This window comes from Orbicella faveolata, unplaced genomic scaffold (genome assembly GCF_042242905.1).
Source record: "Orbicella faveolata isolate gen_17 unplaced genomic scaffold, um_ofav_v1 contig_1, whole genome shotgun sequence".
Lineage (NCBI taxonomy): Eukaryota > Metazoa > Cnidaria > Anthozoa > Scleractinia > Merulinidae > Orbicella > Orbicella faveolata.
The window spans coordinates 22,307,764-22,324,242 of record NW_028301536.1 but is presented as its reverse complement, the minus strand read 5'-3'; the positions used below and the strand labels follow the sequence as shown (position 1 = coordinate 22,324,242).

The 16,479-nt window shown below is 40.2% G+C and overlaps 3 protein-coding genes across 4 annotated transcripts; all 3 read left to right on the top strand.

The window, feature by feature from the left end:
- Positions 1–2,354: 2,354 nt before the first annotated feature.
- Positions 2,355–3,511, top strand: LOC110066220 (uncharacterized). The gene has a single exon (XM_020773430.2). It carries the CDS (start codon positions 2,400–2,402, stop codon positions 3,138–3,140), a length of 741 nt encoding a protein of 246 aa, XP_020629089.1. The 5' UTR covers positions 2,355–2,399; the 3' UTR covers positions 3,141–3,511.
- Positions 3,512–5,025: 1,514 nt separating this feature from the next.
- Positions 5,026–9,594, top strand: LOC110066218 (uncharacterized). The gene is made up of 6 exons (XM_020773428.2): positions 5,026–5,109; positions 6,091–6,184; positions 6,866–7,126; positions 7,494–7,868; positions 8,457–8,506; positions 8,744–9,594. The coding sequence occupies exons 2-6, from the start codon at positions 6,127–6,129 to the stop codon at positions 8,912–8,914; spliced, it is 915 nt and encodes a 304-aa protein (XP_020629087.2). The 5' UTR covers positions 5,026–5,109; positions 6,091–6,126; the 3' UTR covers positions 8,915–9,594.
- A 139-nt stretch (positions 9,595–9,733) lies between these two features.
- On the top strand, positions 9,734–16,320 carry LOC110066219 (uncharacterized). Of its 2 annotated transcripts, XM_089295866.1 has the most exons (5): positions 9,734–9,957; positions 11,446–11,567; positions 12,990–13,316; positions 13,601–13,866; positions 14,787–16,320. In XM_089295866.1, the coding sequence occupies exons 2-5, from the start codon at positions 11,495–11,497 to the stop codon at positions 14,952–14,954; spliced, it is 834 nt and encodes a 277-aa protein (XP_089151992.1). In that variant the 5' UTR covers positions 9,734–9,957; positions 11,446–11,494; the 3' UTR covers positions 14,955–16,320. The 2 variants fall into 2 exon arrangements, with proteins under 2 accessions (XP_089151992.1, XP_020629088.1); XM_020773429.2 differs by lacking the exon at positions 9,734–9,957 and having other exon boundaries at positions 11,359–11,567.
- Positions 16,321–16,479: the final 159 nt, after the last annotated feature.

The following is a 16,479-nucleotide window of genomic DNA, read 5'->3' as shown; positions in this document are numbered from 1 at the left end:
CACACAGTCTGTTTAAAACATGATATCGTGGGTCACAAGCAGAAGGTTATGAACATAATTCTTCATTCTAGAAACTCTGGGGAAATCGAGCACTAAGATTTGCTAGCCAACAGTGGCTATGATTGGCTAATGATCACCCTTGGAAACCTTCAACTAATCATATAGCTCCGGGTGGCTACCTAGCCGCGTCTCAGAGGTCATAGTGCAGAAAGCGGTTGCTAAGTTCCCAGTTGTTTCTGGCATGGCCAGTGAAGAATAAAAGTATACTGAACTATAAGTAAGTAATCTCACCCCCGGGGGTACTTCTAGAAAAGTTGGGTGGGGGAGTGCGGCCCACTTCGCAAAACCCCTACCCTATTTATGGTCAAAATCTGCGTTTTTTGTTACCCTATTTATGACCTGACCAAAAATTCGATAGCCTATTTATAACCGTTGCGGCTGACACAGTTACCCTTAACATAAGTTATGAAGGGCTTTTGTTGACGGTCTTATTGATAATGATGAAAACGTAGCTAGCTTCTTCTAAGAAACATACCCAATTCAAGCCTAGAGTGCTAAAACCATACCCACTTTATAACCAAAATGGCCGGCCAAAATCGATACCCTATTTATGACCAAAACGGCTGGAAAACCCTACCCTTTGGGCCGCACATACCTATATAGCCCATATAAGGGAGTACCACCACCCCCCCCCCTGAGAATCTCACATCGTCGATGTTTCGAAACGTTTTGTGTGCGAACCTGAACACGTAACATTAAACCTGCGAGAATGATCGACTTGTTATCAATGTTCCTTTTTCAATCATTAGGGTAGTTATCTAATGGAACAAAGGGATGAAATGGAAAGCTAAAGCTTTTAACATTTGCAAATCCAAGTTGAAATCCCACCTTCAAATTCGAAGTTTTATCTCTCACTGCATAATTCATTTATTTATTGTTTATTATGGCACTTTTCTTGTATAAATTAAGGGAGTCTTTTTTTGTATCGTGGTAGGACTAACCTCGAGATATACTTTTGTAAACTTTTCTTAAGTTTGTGTCTTGAAAAAAGTGTGCATGTATGTATCTAACAAAGCTGTTACTCTCTGGAGAATTTGTTTTGTTTTGTCGGTAGCAATTCAGAGGTTGGGCAAGCTGATGTTTTGAGTGTTAGCCTTCCTTGCAGCAGAAAGTTTCCACGAAGGGCTAATCCTCAAAACGTGTCTGAGCTTTCCCCAAGAGACCATGATCTTCATTTTCTCTTGGCTTTCTTGATTCTCTACGGCGGGTAATTTACCTCTATTACCTTCAAATTGATTATTAACTTAGTGATCGTTATAGGCATTCAAAAAGATTGAGATTAACCACGTGTTGAGTCGTTATATGCGAAACATTAATTGGAGACCTAACATATGCATATGCGTGCCGTTGATTGGCTGAATGAGTATGGAATTCTCCGTTTCATCCAAAAGATCTAGTCTTATTACTCGGGCTACCATAGGAAAGCCCGGGATTAAAAATGGGAACGGGATTTTTTTTTCTTCCTGACGCAAATCGCCCTCTGATGTCTTCTGCGCGTGCACAAGGAGTGAGAGAATATACCGCGCGTGCGCAAGGTATATAATTGATTCATTAACGTGTCACAGATTAGCTATAAACCGTAATGATTCGATTTAGCTCCATCCTTCCATTATAAAGCTCTGTCTATAGCGAAAGCATATATTAAACCCTTAAAGACATTACTACTGATTAGACGAAAGAAGCCTGCATAGCTTTTCCTCTGAACGTAATATTGAACATTATGACTATCAGAGTCCCTATTGTTAACAGTTGTGACTTAAAGTTACTGTTGTTTTTCATTTTAATATTGAATCACGTTCAGATGTATATGATTAACCCATCACCCAAAGTATTTCTAGAGCGATAAACAGCCACAAGAAAAACGGAGTTTGTATTTGTCTCAGGCACTGGCGAACTATCGCCAGATATATATCAAGTTGTTTATGTAAACCAAGTTTATTTCCATAAGAGAAGCCCGAGTACACGCAGTTATGGGTCTTGTTGAATGTGGTAAGCCGTTACGTTCGAAATAGTAAGGCAAGATCGTCAGAAAGAGTGCAGTACTTTACAATACACTCACAAGCTTCCATTTTCTTCGGATGTCAAATGTGACGATACTTTGTACTCGATTTCAATATATTTTAATTCGATCATAATTTGATAATGAGTCATAGTTAAAAAAAATATACTCAGGAAGTCCCTAGCAACAAATCTATCTGAAATGTGTTTCAAACTCTAATTGGAAATTATCCAACTGAAGCTGACATAATTGATATGTTACATTCTAGCAGCGACTGTGACGTCATCATCTCGCGCGGTTCGTCACGAACCTCCGTTTTAACAAAATTACGGCCAAAACCATGGCTGAAAAATTACAGCAAAAATTCGAGGAACTGAAAGCTCGCTTGGATCTAGCCGAAGCTAGAAGTGAGTCTTTTAAGGAGAGCTTAAATGAAGTTAATAGTCGAATTGATAGCGCGGAAGTTACGGCTGCTTCATTGAGTCGTCATGCAACGACGACTGAAGTTGAGATGAAGAGAATCGCTTCTCGTTTGCAGGAAGTTCAAGGACAGTTGTGGTCAACGCACGAGACTTTGAGAAAGAATGCAGAAGTCATGACTAGCCTGTCTACAGAGGAAGATCAAATCAGCTCTCAGCAGGACAAATTACACGAGAAACTGAAAACTGTTAAAGAAACGGTGGCCTTAAACGAGTCCAAGTTGGATGAAGCCAGGAGAAGAATTAAATCAGTTGAGCTGCAGAAAAAACTCGCAGAGAAACGCTGCGAGCGACTAGGACAACTAGAAGGACAGCTCGCCGCCAAATTGTCAGAGGTCAACAAGAACATCGAAGAGTTGCAGTCCAATCCACGAACAGGAATGAGCGAACATGAAGAACTGGCGTTGAATGAGAAAATAAAAGATCTTAAAGACTGCTACAGAGAATCCGAGATTAAAGCAGAGCTGGCGCAAAGGAAGATTGCGGCGCTAAGTTACAAGCGTAACTCATTGGAAAAGGAATTAGAAGAGATCACAGAGAGAAAACACTGGGCACAAGATGAGCTCAACAGAGTGTCTGATGAGTTTGGTGTTCCTATATGACCATCCGGAGAAACTATAAAAAGTCACTATTTTCTCTATGTAACCTGTTATCGTATTGCACTGTTTAATGTAAGAAAAATTTGGAGGTGGTAGCAATGGCTGTTAACGTTAAAAAAAACACGCAGTTTAGGACAAAAGGGTCGAGTGTCATGCCGTATGAGTTCATCTTCAGCCACGATATTGAACACATTGGCAACGACGGCTACGTCACTTTTCGCTATAGGGATTTTCAGATCTCTAGTTAGCCGGGCTGCGCTATAGCCTATCAGATATCAAACTGTAAGTACGATTTGGTCTAACATTAAATCCTGTGTGTATTTCCTCTCTAAATTGTAATTGTTTTAGCTGTTGATTTTTATCTCTTCCGAAACACGCAGCTCTTGATAACTGCACTTTGCACTGAGTCGGGAATACTGGGAAAAAATGTTTACGTGGAAGACAAATCCTGCAAGTTTTTTCTTTGACAGAGAAAGGATCAGTAAGTTAACCTTTGCACTGTATTATTCCTTCCCTTTTCTTGCAAAGTAGGTCGTATTGTCAGTCGTTCTGCCGCGCTCTAACCAATCAGCGCAAAGTAGCTGTTATTTTTGGCCAATCAGAAGTGATTTGATTAAACCAAAATGATCGTTATTTGGATTTCTTCACTTGTAAGCGAAAAACACCGCTAGGGATAAAATTACTAAAACAGAACATAGTGTTAAAAGTGTCGTGGTATCTCAGGCCGTTCCATGATCTCGTTTAAATATAATTAGCAACTTGTTATAGGTTGAATGTTATATTACGTATTCTGTTTGGCTCAATACATCATACACTTCAGCTGCGATAAAAAATAACAATCCTTTAGTTCTATTTACTCTATTTGTTTCTAGACATTGTTGCCTAGTTCCTGTACGGCTTTCTCCTAGGCCCTCGCGGTCAATTGATTTCGGTGAAGTTGACCGCGGCGAAATATTGAGGCCTAGTAACTAGGCAAGACTTATTGTTTCCCCAGTTAGTACAGTAGTGCTGTAACGTATAATATCTCCACTTACATTTCGATTTCAGGAAACGGCGCTTTAATAAAAACGACGTAATGCTTTTTATAATGAGAAGTATTTCACATCGCAAGACAAGTCGTCAATTTTGTTATGCAATTTGGATACAAAACAACCATTCTCCATGCTATTTTGTGTTGCTACCTTATACCATCCAAAATGATTAATTTGTTGTCATAACAAACTAAGGAGAAACGCAAGTAATCCGCAGTATTTAGAAGAACTGATTATATGTAAGATAAACTTTGTTATCCTCTCATTCAGTTTTGCCGTTTTTCATTTTTTGTTCACAATCGTCGTCGCCATTAAGCTTCAGTCTTTAAAATCGGATCCAGTCCACAACCTGCCGCGCGTCCTCATTGATGTTTCGTTACTTGAAGAGCGCGGGTACCAGTGATAAACAGGAAAATTATAAATGCTTTCCTTAAGAATCCTCTTCGTTCTTGCTTCGCATTTTCAAACAAACTAAACGCACCGTGTTGTTGATAAGCAGGATGTTTTTTTTGCTCGTCTGGGTGTTCCCCTCAATCGGGTCTTAAACATATCTGTCAATCTATTTGTTTGTTATAACGAACTAAACCTCGTCAGAAACTGATTTCGGAGAACAATATTTAGCTAGATAAACGAAGTTCTTCTCGTCTTCTGGCAATTTCACGTTACTTTCTCCCTTAAAAAGCAGTCAATCTTCTCACCCATCCCGAATTTTGACTTTTCGTTTGCAAAAGAGCGGGAAATGTTTCGCGCCATTATCTCACGTACGAGGCATGTAGTGATGCGATTTACCTGGAACTTTACCACCCTATTCTTGTCTCTGATTGGCTGGTGCAGAAGGCGTGTACGGTCAGCGCGTTAACCCGGTACAAACAATATAAATTTATCCCATGACGTCATGTGTCTTCTCTCCGGGATCAATATGGTGGAAGTGAATTTTCTTGGTAAGTTTTTAAAATCCAACTGTAATTAATTAGTCTCCTTAAATAATATTAGCGTAGTTGTTGAAATTATTACTTCTTAAATCGACAGCGCTTTGCTCCGGAGTTCTGCGTACGTTTTGTGATACAGGTTGTCAAGTAAAAACCAAAAATCGAGGTTTCACATTTGAAGAAAAACGTACCAATCAAACACAATGGCTTAGGAGTACATTCTAAGCTTTACAAAGCTAGAAAGTGTGGGACATTTCCATAATTAAGTTCAGACACTTTTTACTCTTCAGTTATATTGCTGGTTTTTAACTTAACAGAATCGTTTCGGAAGAAATCGTCCGTAAAAAGTACTGTTTTGATGGGCGGGTGGCAATCACTTTAAACAACGCAGAGAGAACGAGTTTTTCAAAAAACACGGACAAAAAATTTAAGTTTGGCTCAGTCAAATAACTGGTCAAATTTAGGTCGATCTTGTGTGCAAGAATACCTCACTCGGTCCTTACAGACGGCTAGTATGATCGTGTTTTTCCACGTGCTCGGTTACTCTCAATGGTCGAGTGGATAGACAAACAAAAATTTCTTAAATTTGCTAAAATGTCACAAAAAGATATCTTTGAGTAGAAAATGGACCAGAACGAGTCTCGAAGTATATTTGTGTATTAAAAATAACGTGGTTTTGTGGAAGTCTTTAAATTGATGTAAATAGAATACCACGGATAGTAATAAGAATAACGTGCATAAAAGCGTACGGTGTTTACCACTGCTTATTTTATCGATGCTTAAACAGACACGGATAAAATATTTTGCGTCTGCCGATTATATTTTAGCAGTTGCAAAAATCACAGCTTTTTTGTAACCTGGAAACCTACGATAAAGATTGAAGAACATAACTGAAATAGTACTCATTCTATTGAACTTAACGCACAGCGTGTATGGTTTTTACAAAGTTAAAGGAAGTAGTTTATAAGACGAAAATTGTTATGTTGTATTCAGATAAGTGATTGACAGGAGATAAGAACACGGGAAGACATGAGGTGCTGGTGCCTTGTGCTGTTGGCCGCATTCCTGGCTGCTGTGAAAGCTGAAGGTGAGTTCTGTACCTGCACTGAGTGATATGGTCCAAGGTGCGGACCATTAATTACTACATTCTTGTGTTTGTATTTTTAGTTTGTCCACTTGACGATGCGAATACAGTAATGTTAAAAAATAAAGTGTAGTGAAAGGAAGAGGGAGAGGGTATTTCTAAATTCTCACATAGTCGCCAAAATATATATTCTGCTCCGCAGGAGCTGTTTGACTTCTTAGCCTCGGTAGTGAACACTTCCAAAATTCCCTTATCATTGTAAAAAAACACAACCAAACACACAGGACAGGAGGATAAGGGACTGATTGTGTTCGCCACAGAGATAGGCCTGTCACCACCATGTGTTTGTCTGAAGTAGTGATATTTACCTAGGGCTAGACCATCTGACTTTTGAGGAGGCGGGGATGGGTGATTTTGAAAAATAAAAATATCCTGCAGGCGTATTCGTAACAAAACAGAGCTCATGCACGCGACCACTTCCTGAAAACCTACGCACGTTCAGTGAGCTGAAAAAAGCATGTTACGTGGAGAGAAAATATCATGAATACACACGTACCGTGAAAAAACATTTCCTTGTGCATAAAAGGCTTAAAAAACCAGAAGCTTAATGTGCCTGTACCAAATCACCACCACCGCCCCCCTCTAAAGTCAAATGGTTCACCCCTTACGGCGTCTTTTTTTTAGTTCAATGGCCGGGTGGTACGTATGGCCTGCCCATGCCTGACACAGGCTGTCCATCAGACGGAATCACTGATTGGAAATCAGGCTGGACTTATCACGACACAGAGGACGACAATAATGAGAACCAGCGGTCAAACATTTTCCACATGCCCGGGAATTTCTCAGCCCATGGCATTCAACAGAAATTCTGCCTGAAAGTTGGTAACAATGGCAACACTGGCAGTGAAATTTGGCCAGAGGGAAAATACTGCCTCTACAAGAAAGGTAAGAGACCGAGAACTGCATACCACAACTATTCAATTCGGTGTGTAGGGACTGATTTTTAGAAATAACTCAGTCGAATTTGAGAAGGCTGGCAGGTAGCCAAACACAGACAGACAGACAAACAGAAAGCCACGCTTGCAGACGGACAGGTCGGAAGGCAGGCAAACACAGACACACAGACAGACAGACAGACAGACAGACAGACAGCCACGCTTGCAGACGAGCAGGTCGGAAGGCAGGCAAGCACAGACACACAGACAGACAGACAGACAGACAGACAGACAGAGCTCCAAACAAGTGGGATAGCTATATCTAAAGAACGAATTAAGAGTTCTGTCTACTTTTTTGTTGTTGTTTCTATCTTTAGGGATGTGTCCTAGTGGGCTTAAAGAAGGTTTCATCCGCTGGGACGATGAACAGTCAGAAATAGACTACAAAGATAAACACTTCGGAGACTTACCCGATGGAGTCTACGAAAAATCTCACACAACAATAAACTACTGCTGTAGTACAAAAGGAAATGTTAACAATCCAATCCAGCTTCCCGCGCTAAAGCCTTTCTATCTGCTCACGTACGATTCAGCGCAGTGTCAGAAAGTGGCGGGAACCAAAGTCACAAGCGAGTTTATCAAATTTGATGACGATGATCAGGGCAATACTGATGCAGCGGGCGGGTCACATCCTTATGGGCCCAGTGAGGACCCATTTAATCTTAAGATTTACTACTGCTATTACGAACCAGGTATGTATGTTGCGTGACTCAAGTAAATGGGCAGATTTCGGCAGTGATCATCATGTAAGCATTGGCCGACATTAGCAATGGATTCTTGGCTAAAGATAACAACAACAGAGTTTGATTTTATTACGCTTCATAGCTCTAAAAAGAGCGCTAAAGTAGAAGTTCGACCAACTTGCTAGAATGCTCACTCGAGAAGAGAAAAGACAGGAGCAAAGTACCAAAATTGTTGTTGGCAAGCCAGCGACTGTACCACTTTACTTCTTGATAAGGATGAAAAGTTCATTTGTTTCGAGTTTTGGACAAAGAAAAAAGCCTGATTCCTCGACAGGAGTCAAACTCATGACCTCCTAGACACTTGTTGGGACCTCTAACTACTGAACTCTTGGCGAGTCTTGGAGAAACTCTTTGGGAGTTAGGTCAGTCACTAGGTTCAAATGTGACATACTTTACTTCGTGTTTGGACAGCAAGACTCAGGAATCCTTTAATAGCACGTTTTCGAAGATTTGACAAACAACAACGTGACTGTGCGTTGGACCCAGTGTAAATAAGACTGTGAGCGTTACAGTGATCGATGTCTTTTTTTATTGCAGGACAAGAGAGTGAAGATGATTTAGGAACAGGAAAGCAAGTTAGGAGCAAGGTATGGAGCTCAGTTTATAATGTTCTTTTAAACAAAAGCTTCCATGTTGGCTTTCATAAGTGCGTTCGTGTATAACTTCATACGATGGTTCGATGTTTCGCTTTGAAAAACCTGTGCACAAATTGTAAGAAATTGATCTGAACTTGAAACGTTTCGTCAGTTATGCTTCATAAATTTTAGGAAGTGGAAGCTGTGTTTTATTGCATTGGGACTAATACAGCGATTTCATCTTCTCAGATCCCAACAGGCAAAGCATCCAGTTCTGGCCTAGCTGTGGCCATCGGGTGTGGTGTAGCCGGCGCCATTGTGGGAACCGCCTCCATTGCGTTCGCTACCAAAAGAATCCTTGCTCACAGAGCACGCGCAGCGTATGACCTCATAGATGACCCACAGCCAGACGCGCCATGATGTCACATGACTTCATTCTCCAAATAAGGAACTAGCATTGTTCGTCGGCTCCACCCCTTTTAAGTCGAGAGCTTGTTTTTGGGAGAGAGCCAAGTCAAGAATTGTTATCTTTAACGAAATTAAATCTCACTTTGAGCTAAAACAATTAATACAGATTGTAAATTCTTGTTAGCTTTGCGAAAAACGTTTCGTACTTTATAAACAAAAACACTCAGGACAAGAGTTGAATCACTCAGAAGTAATGCCACAGACAATTTAGCCCATTATTCTTCTCGCTTTGAAATTGAATTGAACGAAGGATATGGACTTAGCGATTACTAACATGTTTTATGGTAAAAAAGAAAACAGAAACGCGCCAGTAATCCAAATCAGGCTAGGTTTAGTCAGTTATATTGTAGTTATACGTTGTACAATATTTTAGAATGTGTATTTTCTTACATGAAACGTGTTTTAACTTTCGAGACCAGCTGTTGTCTTGTCGATGTGCGTTGCTAGTCATGTAGGTGGTTAGAATGGAAAAGATAGATCTTGTGATGTTGTACAAAGCGAATCTTTTACCCATACAGTGAAATGAGCGTTGAACGTTGTAATTAGTCTGAAATCTTGACAATGGTTTAAGTTTGTAAAACAAGTGTATAGCGAACGTCGTAAATGGGAATAAATCGTACTTTTTAAAACGAGATTTCATGTTTGCTTTGTGTTTATTCGTTCCCCCTTTAATAAATATGACGATGTTTTGGAAGCTTAAGCATGGCTTGTACTTCTCCGAACGTAAAGATGAAATGGAAGCAAGAAATGACAAAGGGGCACCTGTAGTTTAGCGTGTGGCCACACTTCCCGCCAAACGTGCATGTCCTAAAATCATCACGTGACAGCCAGTGAAAGCTCTCCTCCCCCCAGCCACGCCACATGAAGCCAGTGTTATTAGGGGTGTTGGCTTAAGAACACTGAAAACGGAATGGCATCGATGATAAATGCAAAGGGCGTTTTCTACGGGCGCGTCCGACCAGAGACAAGGAGGAATATTCTAACCCGTATATCAGGTAAAGTAAAGTATCGTTCTTTCCTAGTTAAAAGCCGGTAGTTGACAAGTTTTTCTTTGATTCGCTGGGAAGTTGACTGTGCTCTTTTAAAAACGGCACAAAGAGGACGGTTATTTAAGTACGTGCGATGGAAAACAGTTTCTCGCTTTGATTCAGTTTCATAAAGTGGAAAATACCGTTGCAACCCTTATTTTATCCTGTTATCTGCATGTATAAATTCCAAGTTTGAACTTGTCCACAAACAGATTAAATACACGATTGCATATTATGAAAGTTCCATCCCACGAGCTGAAAGTGAAGCACTAAGACTTCGGTATTCCTGGTTACTTTAATCAGTTTAACAATGTTGGAAAATTTAAACAATCTCAGTAACAACAAATTCACGAATCTATCTTGGCCACAATTTAACGAGCGGTGCACAGTACAGATTAACGAGCAAACCAAAACGATCGCTCGATTTTACAATATCACTGTTCGCTAAACTAAACAATCCAGATAACGAGTTCAGCTCGGTATCCAAATGACAAGTATGTTGTGGTCCATATCAAGCTGTCCGGGTTTACCCGCCAAGAGTTGGCAGGCGTGGTTGTTGTCTTGTTCTGTGCTCTTGGTTCGGATACATTATTCTCATAGAGCCCGTCTCCATCCACGAGCATAAATGGGGACCCGAGAAATGTTAGTGCAAAAGGCGCTGTAAGACCTTTGCATACTGCAAACTACAGACTACATTTAGGCCTAAATAGCGCTCCGGTTAGCCTGGTAATCACTAGTGTTAACCTGAGTAGCGCTCAGGTTAGCCTGTTTATGGTTAGCTCTCAATTATGGAAAAGGGACTGAAACGATATGGTCTGTCTGTAAATGTCGTGCACCGGAGCTATGGGTGACCTGGTCAACTAGTCGAATAAGCAATACACCCGGTCGCTTCTTACTACCGAAAAAGAAGTTTTAAAAGCGCCAGCACTGATATCTGTGGCTTCTCCTCCCTCTAGGATTACGAATCATGCTTACTCACACTTCACTGAACTGAAAAAAATCGCTTGACATCTATAACCAAACTAACGTTACGGTATTTCTAAACTACTTCCCAACTCATAGAGACCCCAGGCCGAGGTTGTGGGGTAATTCTGAATTCTTTGAAGAAGTTAGGTCACGTAGAACGAATAAAAAGCCGTATCATTGACTCATTGAGAAAACGAAACTTAACTGGAACCGACACCATGAGACAACAAAGATGATCAAGAACACTGCAGAGCACTTTTTTTAATTACACAATATTCAGTTAATCCGTGTCAAGTCTCACCCTATCCAGTAATTTCAGTTGTGTTTTTAGTTCTCTTGCTTCAAACCATTAGACTAACCGATAGCGTGACCTACTCCCTTTTCATAATGCCATCAACTGTTCCATTAATGAATAATTCGCTTAAGTGCACATGCCCTGCTTTAGGTACCAGGACTAACCACAAGTTGTTTACTCCTTCTATTCCATAGAGTCGCCACGAGGGACAAAATGAAAATCACTTGATCATTGTTCATTAACATGAAGTCGGCTTCACTTGGCATCCTAATTCTAGCACAGTACATTTCTCATGCCTGGAGTTCAATAGCAACAGGTACTTTATGATAATAGGTTAATAGTTCCTTCAAGACTTATGTCATGTTTAACAGTGAAACTTTGACCATTTTGTTTGGGATATGAGGTTCTAAGTTACGGCGAGGATCAGATAAATGAAAGCCCGGTTTATCAGATGCGAGAGAACAGGTGAATTGCCTTCAATATAACACGGAACATCCTCTTGCGAAACATCCTCTCACAAAACTTCCCTGCTTCAATTTTCTCACGTCAACTCGTATGCCATTGAGGTATTCCTTTGTCATGAACCATTTAATAGCCGGTTTGGAACGGCTGGTATATCGCAGTTATTGAATAGCAAAGAACAGGTTGTCGCCCTTTCATCCATCGCCAAGACGGAGATAAATAATTTCAATTGCGAAACGATGTCATTAGAATACAGCTTGTTTAACAGTTTTAAACATTGCTATTGTCGACTGCTTTCTTTTCTTTCCTTCTCAAATTTAAGGGTCTTTATCTAAGTCCTCTGGCCGCTTAAGCCGCTCACAGAGGCCTACTAAGTCCTATGGTCGCTCACCGACGGAGGTCATATGGCACTGTCGGCGTAATTCCGATGATGAAACGAGTAATTGTGGGTCAACTTAAGTACCATGTGTAAACTTAACTTTGACGCCAGCATAGTGAACAGGTCAAGAACGAAAAGATCTTTGACCTCAGGGTTGGGCTGAAATTGAAATTTTTGATTTATTTGAGGTGAGACAACACGTTCAATTGGTTCTCAAACTGTGTTTCTCCCCGTTTTACTTAACAAGAAGCTTACGAAGCAGTTACTTCACGGTCATGATCAGTAAAAAAGAGTGTCACCACAGAAATTTTATTAAGATGGATAGACACCTTTATTTAAAAGTAAAAATCTAAAGGTAAAAATTTCAGGGTAGTCCCTTCAGGGAGCGTACAAAGCAATAAACGCACAGTAAATATCTTTAAAGTTCAGCAGTACAGATTAAACAAATTGCAGGCAAAATACTCCTTAAAACGGTCCACCCGTGCGCGAGTCTGTGGTATTCAAAACGTGGGACATCTGCTTCCGCACACCATTCGTTTTCCAACTGACATTAAACGTGATCCTTTATAATTATGTTTCTATTTTTGTTAATTTTGTCATAAAGTTGGGGAAATTTAAACAAAGATAAACAATGCCACAAAAAATTGAAAGCTCAATGGACTTCTTGAAGAGGCGCGAAAATCCAGACTTCACGAGTAGCATCCCAGTGTCAAGGTAGAATGTCTAGTTAAGTTTTCAAATAACAGTTGGCGCAAAAGCAGTCCAGGATTTGTTTTTGAACAAAAAAGTCTGGAAACAAATCAGATAGAAAAGGCCCTACTTTCCTTTCTGTTGTCAGGTTAGATTGGTTTTCGCGCCTGGTTTATTTCCCAGCTTCATTCATTTTGCTATCTTTAGGTAAAAGTCGATGGTCTCCTTCCTTCTTGAGTCAAGCAAGTGACCTGTCATGCGAGCCCGGAGAGATCAGGAACAACGTCACGTTTCTCCATGGCACCAAATCCGGGAACTTTACAAAGTTAGGGAAGGTTTCTGACCTGGAAGTGTGTATGTTATTATGCTGTGAGCTGGATCGCTGCCAGGCCGCGTTTTTGGCGGGAAAGAACTGCTACTCAGTCACTTGCTTTACAACCAATCATTGCGCAACTGCGCCCGCACTTAACAACAAATGGCAGCCAGTGGTGGCGTTTGTAAAGCGATTATACAAAGCTGTTCACGTACAAGCAGGTGAAATGTCCTTCTTTTTTCAAGCAAGTCGGTTCCTTTGCATTTATGAAGCATAGTACCACTATTAATGGGAATGGGAAAACTTGATCTTTTAAACTGGTGTCTAAACTGTGTCAGAGATTTTTGTTTTTATATCAATATATTTTCAAAGAAATGATGTTTCATCAAGTTAGTTCATCAATTGAAAACAAGAGAAGATCCAGGTACTTTACCTTGATCTTCTCTTGGTTGAAAACCCACATCATGCAGCTCATAACTAGATGATTTTGTTTTCTTGCCGGCAGCCTCCAAGGGAGCTCAAATTACCAATGATGCAGTGGATCATGGGAAGACTACGAATCAGGGTAGTGGGAGCGGAGCCACTGATAATTCAACTTCCGGGAACGCGTCTGCGAAAAAGAAAGCGCATCTAAAGAAGTTTTTTAAAGAAGAGGATGATAAGAAAAACAAAAACACACACGACGATGCAAGACTAACAATCCCTGCAGAAGGAAGAGCGGATACTGTTGAACTGGAAGAGTTACAGAAACAAGCTTCATCCAAGGGAAAGGTTAGTAAGTAACGGGGAAAGCGATAAGCTAAGCCGGACTTTTAAGCCCCGTCCACACTAAGCCGGAGAACTTTGAAAACACAACTTTCTTTCTACGGTTAGGCCTACCGACCACACTAATCCGTCACGAAAACGGAGCTTTCCGAAAACGCTCTTCAAACCGGAGGAATTTGAAAACGCCAGCATCGCGTTTTAATTCGGAAGGAAAACATTTTGAAAACGGAAATTTTCGAAAACGATGACCTTACAATAAAGGTGAGATGACCCTGTCAGAGTTTTCCTCAAACGCAAATCCAAAATGTCCGGTGATTGTTGCGTTTTCAGATTTCTCCGGCGTAGTGTGGACGGAACCTTAAAGTGCATTTCTAGTCGGCTGTGCTTGTTCATATGACACTCAGTTGTTGCGGAATAAAAAAGAGGGCGTAACTGAAGTGGGGTAACTGTTTAATTTCCTCACTAACAAAAATAAATTCAGTTGTTTCAGTTCCTCTATAAAATCCAAAGAGATTCGAAATGGTGGTGAGACTGTCTCGTTGGCCACGCGAGACTATTTAGCAATTAGACCCGTAGCCCGCAAGGGCTACGGGTCAATAGCCCATGAGGCGAAGCCGAATGGGCTATTGACCCGTGGCCCTTGAGGGCGAAGGGTCCAATTGTTTTAGTATCATCCAACTAGTCGGACAAAAAAGGCAATAATAAAGTTAGCAAATGCAAGTTGAAGAAATATTTATTGGGGAATAAAACGAAAGAAAGGGTCACGCTCGATTGCGCCAATTTCGCTACTCGAGGACTATTACTAATAATCCGCTAGTAGCGTAGCCAATCAAAAAGCAGGATTTGCATTAGTCCACTAGTTGGGTGATACTAAAACGAGATTATATCCTTGCCTTGACGTTTTTCATTATTGTTCTATCTTACAGGTTGCACATGCGCAGAAACATTCTGCCAAGTATAATCTTGTGTCAGCGGCAGTAGCCACATGTCTGATGGCTTTTGTTCTCAGTGGATGCGCCGTTGTCGCAGCAAGAATCCGCAAACGGAAAGAAAATATCACAGATTATGCTCAGTTATCTGAAGGACAGGAGTAGCCATTAAATGGCTGTAGTGACAGGGTCTTTCATGAGAGAACACTTTTTGGCTAGAATGTCAAATCAAGTTATTACCAAGACAAATCGGTTGACATTTTCCTGGCGAATAAATAAAGGAAAAGCACGTAGTTTTCAGTAACCCCACCAACAAAATGAACAACAGCAATGGGAAACTGAAACTCCACAGTATTCAAATGTCAGCACTCTAAATTCATTCATTCATTCATAGACAAATATTTTTTTTACTTTACTACGGCCAGGGATTTCATTAAGGGCTGGGCACTGGGCAAATTGACCGGCTGCGAGGATTATTTTGCCCGCCCAGAGGAGAGTTTTTCTTATAAAGAAGTTCAGTTCAAAAAGTTCCGTCCACCCGTGAAAACACGTTGTCCTCCTGCTGAAGACGTGAATGAAACTCTTGATTACCATGTAATGCTATCTCCAAAGATCTTTTCAAAACCAAGCTGAAGCAATAAGTCTTTAAAACTGTACAAAAAAATAAGGACGCTATATTTATAACTCACATCTTGTTGAGGGAAAGCTCAACTGACTCATCTTATCCAACAGATAAGAAGTCCGCCATCAGATGTTTCTGTCTAATTCTGAAAGAAAAAAAATATAAAATCTTCTTCAAAAATATTTTGTTAATAAAAACAATGAAAATGTGCGGTGTTGCTTGTAACTCTCATGGCGGGGAGTGGAAAAGTAGGGTCCAGACCACGTCTCCCGGAAAATAGCAACGGCAGGTTTTTGTTTTTGTTGTTGTTGTTGGTTTTGTTTTTCGGGTCCCTGATCTTTTACGTGACCATTGTGGCCCTGTCACGTGACATTTCAATCAAGACGAAATTGGTAGAAAAAAATGGATGCCACAACTCAAGAGTGTGGTGAGGTTAGTAAGGTTACCAGTTTTGAGACTATAATTGATGCTTATGAGAGAGATTTTCATTGACTTGCCACCCAACAACTTTTTTTTCCGGACAAAAATACAGTGATTGAATTAGTACGTGGATTTCAGTTAAATAAATTAAAAATAAAATAAGTTAAATATAACGGATGGACCAGGAATTGAACTATCAAATACAACTGTATGTGTGTCATGTTCCATTGCACGCGTGCCTTATTACTTTACCTTGTACGTATAATACCTTTCATCGTTTTGTTAACTAGTTTTGTTAAAAAAGGAAAGGAATTTGCATACTTTTCAATGGTAAAATAAGAACAAGTAATTTTATTGAATTTATTTTCCATCAACACAGAAAAATGTTCTTTTTAAATCTCAGCTTTGGCCATGTTTTTAATATACTCTTAAAATTCGCTGATTTAACCGTTTTATTCTCATATTAAAAAAGGGAAAAAAAGAAAAAAAGGATTCTTATAAAACAAAGAGCGTTAGTCAAACTCAGTACCAAGTATGAGAATATTATAGGAAGTAATCATTAAGGGATCTTCAAAACTGAGAAAAATTAGAAGCTTTGTTTGGATTAGGGAAGGCAAGTAAGAGACTCACTATATTGTTACTATAAAC

Bases quoted from the DNA above. Each gene is read 5' to 3' on its own strand.
- LOC110066220 (XM_020773430.2), top strand. From the start codon at position 2,400: ATGGCTGAAAAATTACAGCAAAAATTCGAGGAACTGAAAGCTCGCTTG.
- LOC110066218 (XM_020773428.2), top strand. From the start codon at position 6,127: ATGAGGTGCTGGTGCCTTGTGCTGTTGGCCGCATTCCTGGCTGCTGTG. The intron at 7,869-8,456 runs GTATGTATGTTG...TTTTTATTGCAG, and splicing joins CTACTGCTATTACGAACCAG to GACAAGAGAGTGAAGATGAT. The intron at 8,507-8,743 runs GTATGGAGCTCA...TCATCTTCTCAG, and splicing joins GAAAGCAAGTTAGGAGCAAG to ATCCCAACAGGCAAAGCATC.
- LOC110066219 (XM_089295866.1), top strand. From the start codon at position 11,495: ATGAAGTCGGCTTCACTTGGCATCCTAATTCTAGCACAGTACATTTCT. The intron at 11,568-12,989 runs GTACTTTATGAT...TGCTATCTTTAG, and splicing joins CTGGAGTTCAATAGCAACAG to GTAAAAGTCGATGGTCTCCT. The intron at 13,867-14,786 runs GTTAGTAAGTAA...TCTATCTTACAG, and splicing joins AAGCTTCATCCAAGGGAAAG to GTTGCACATGCGCAGAAACA.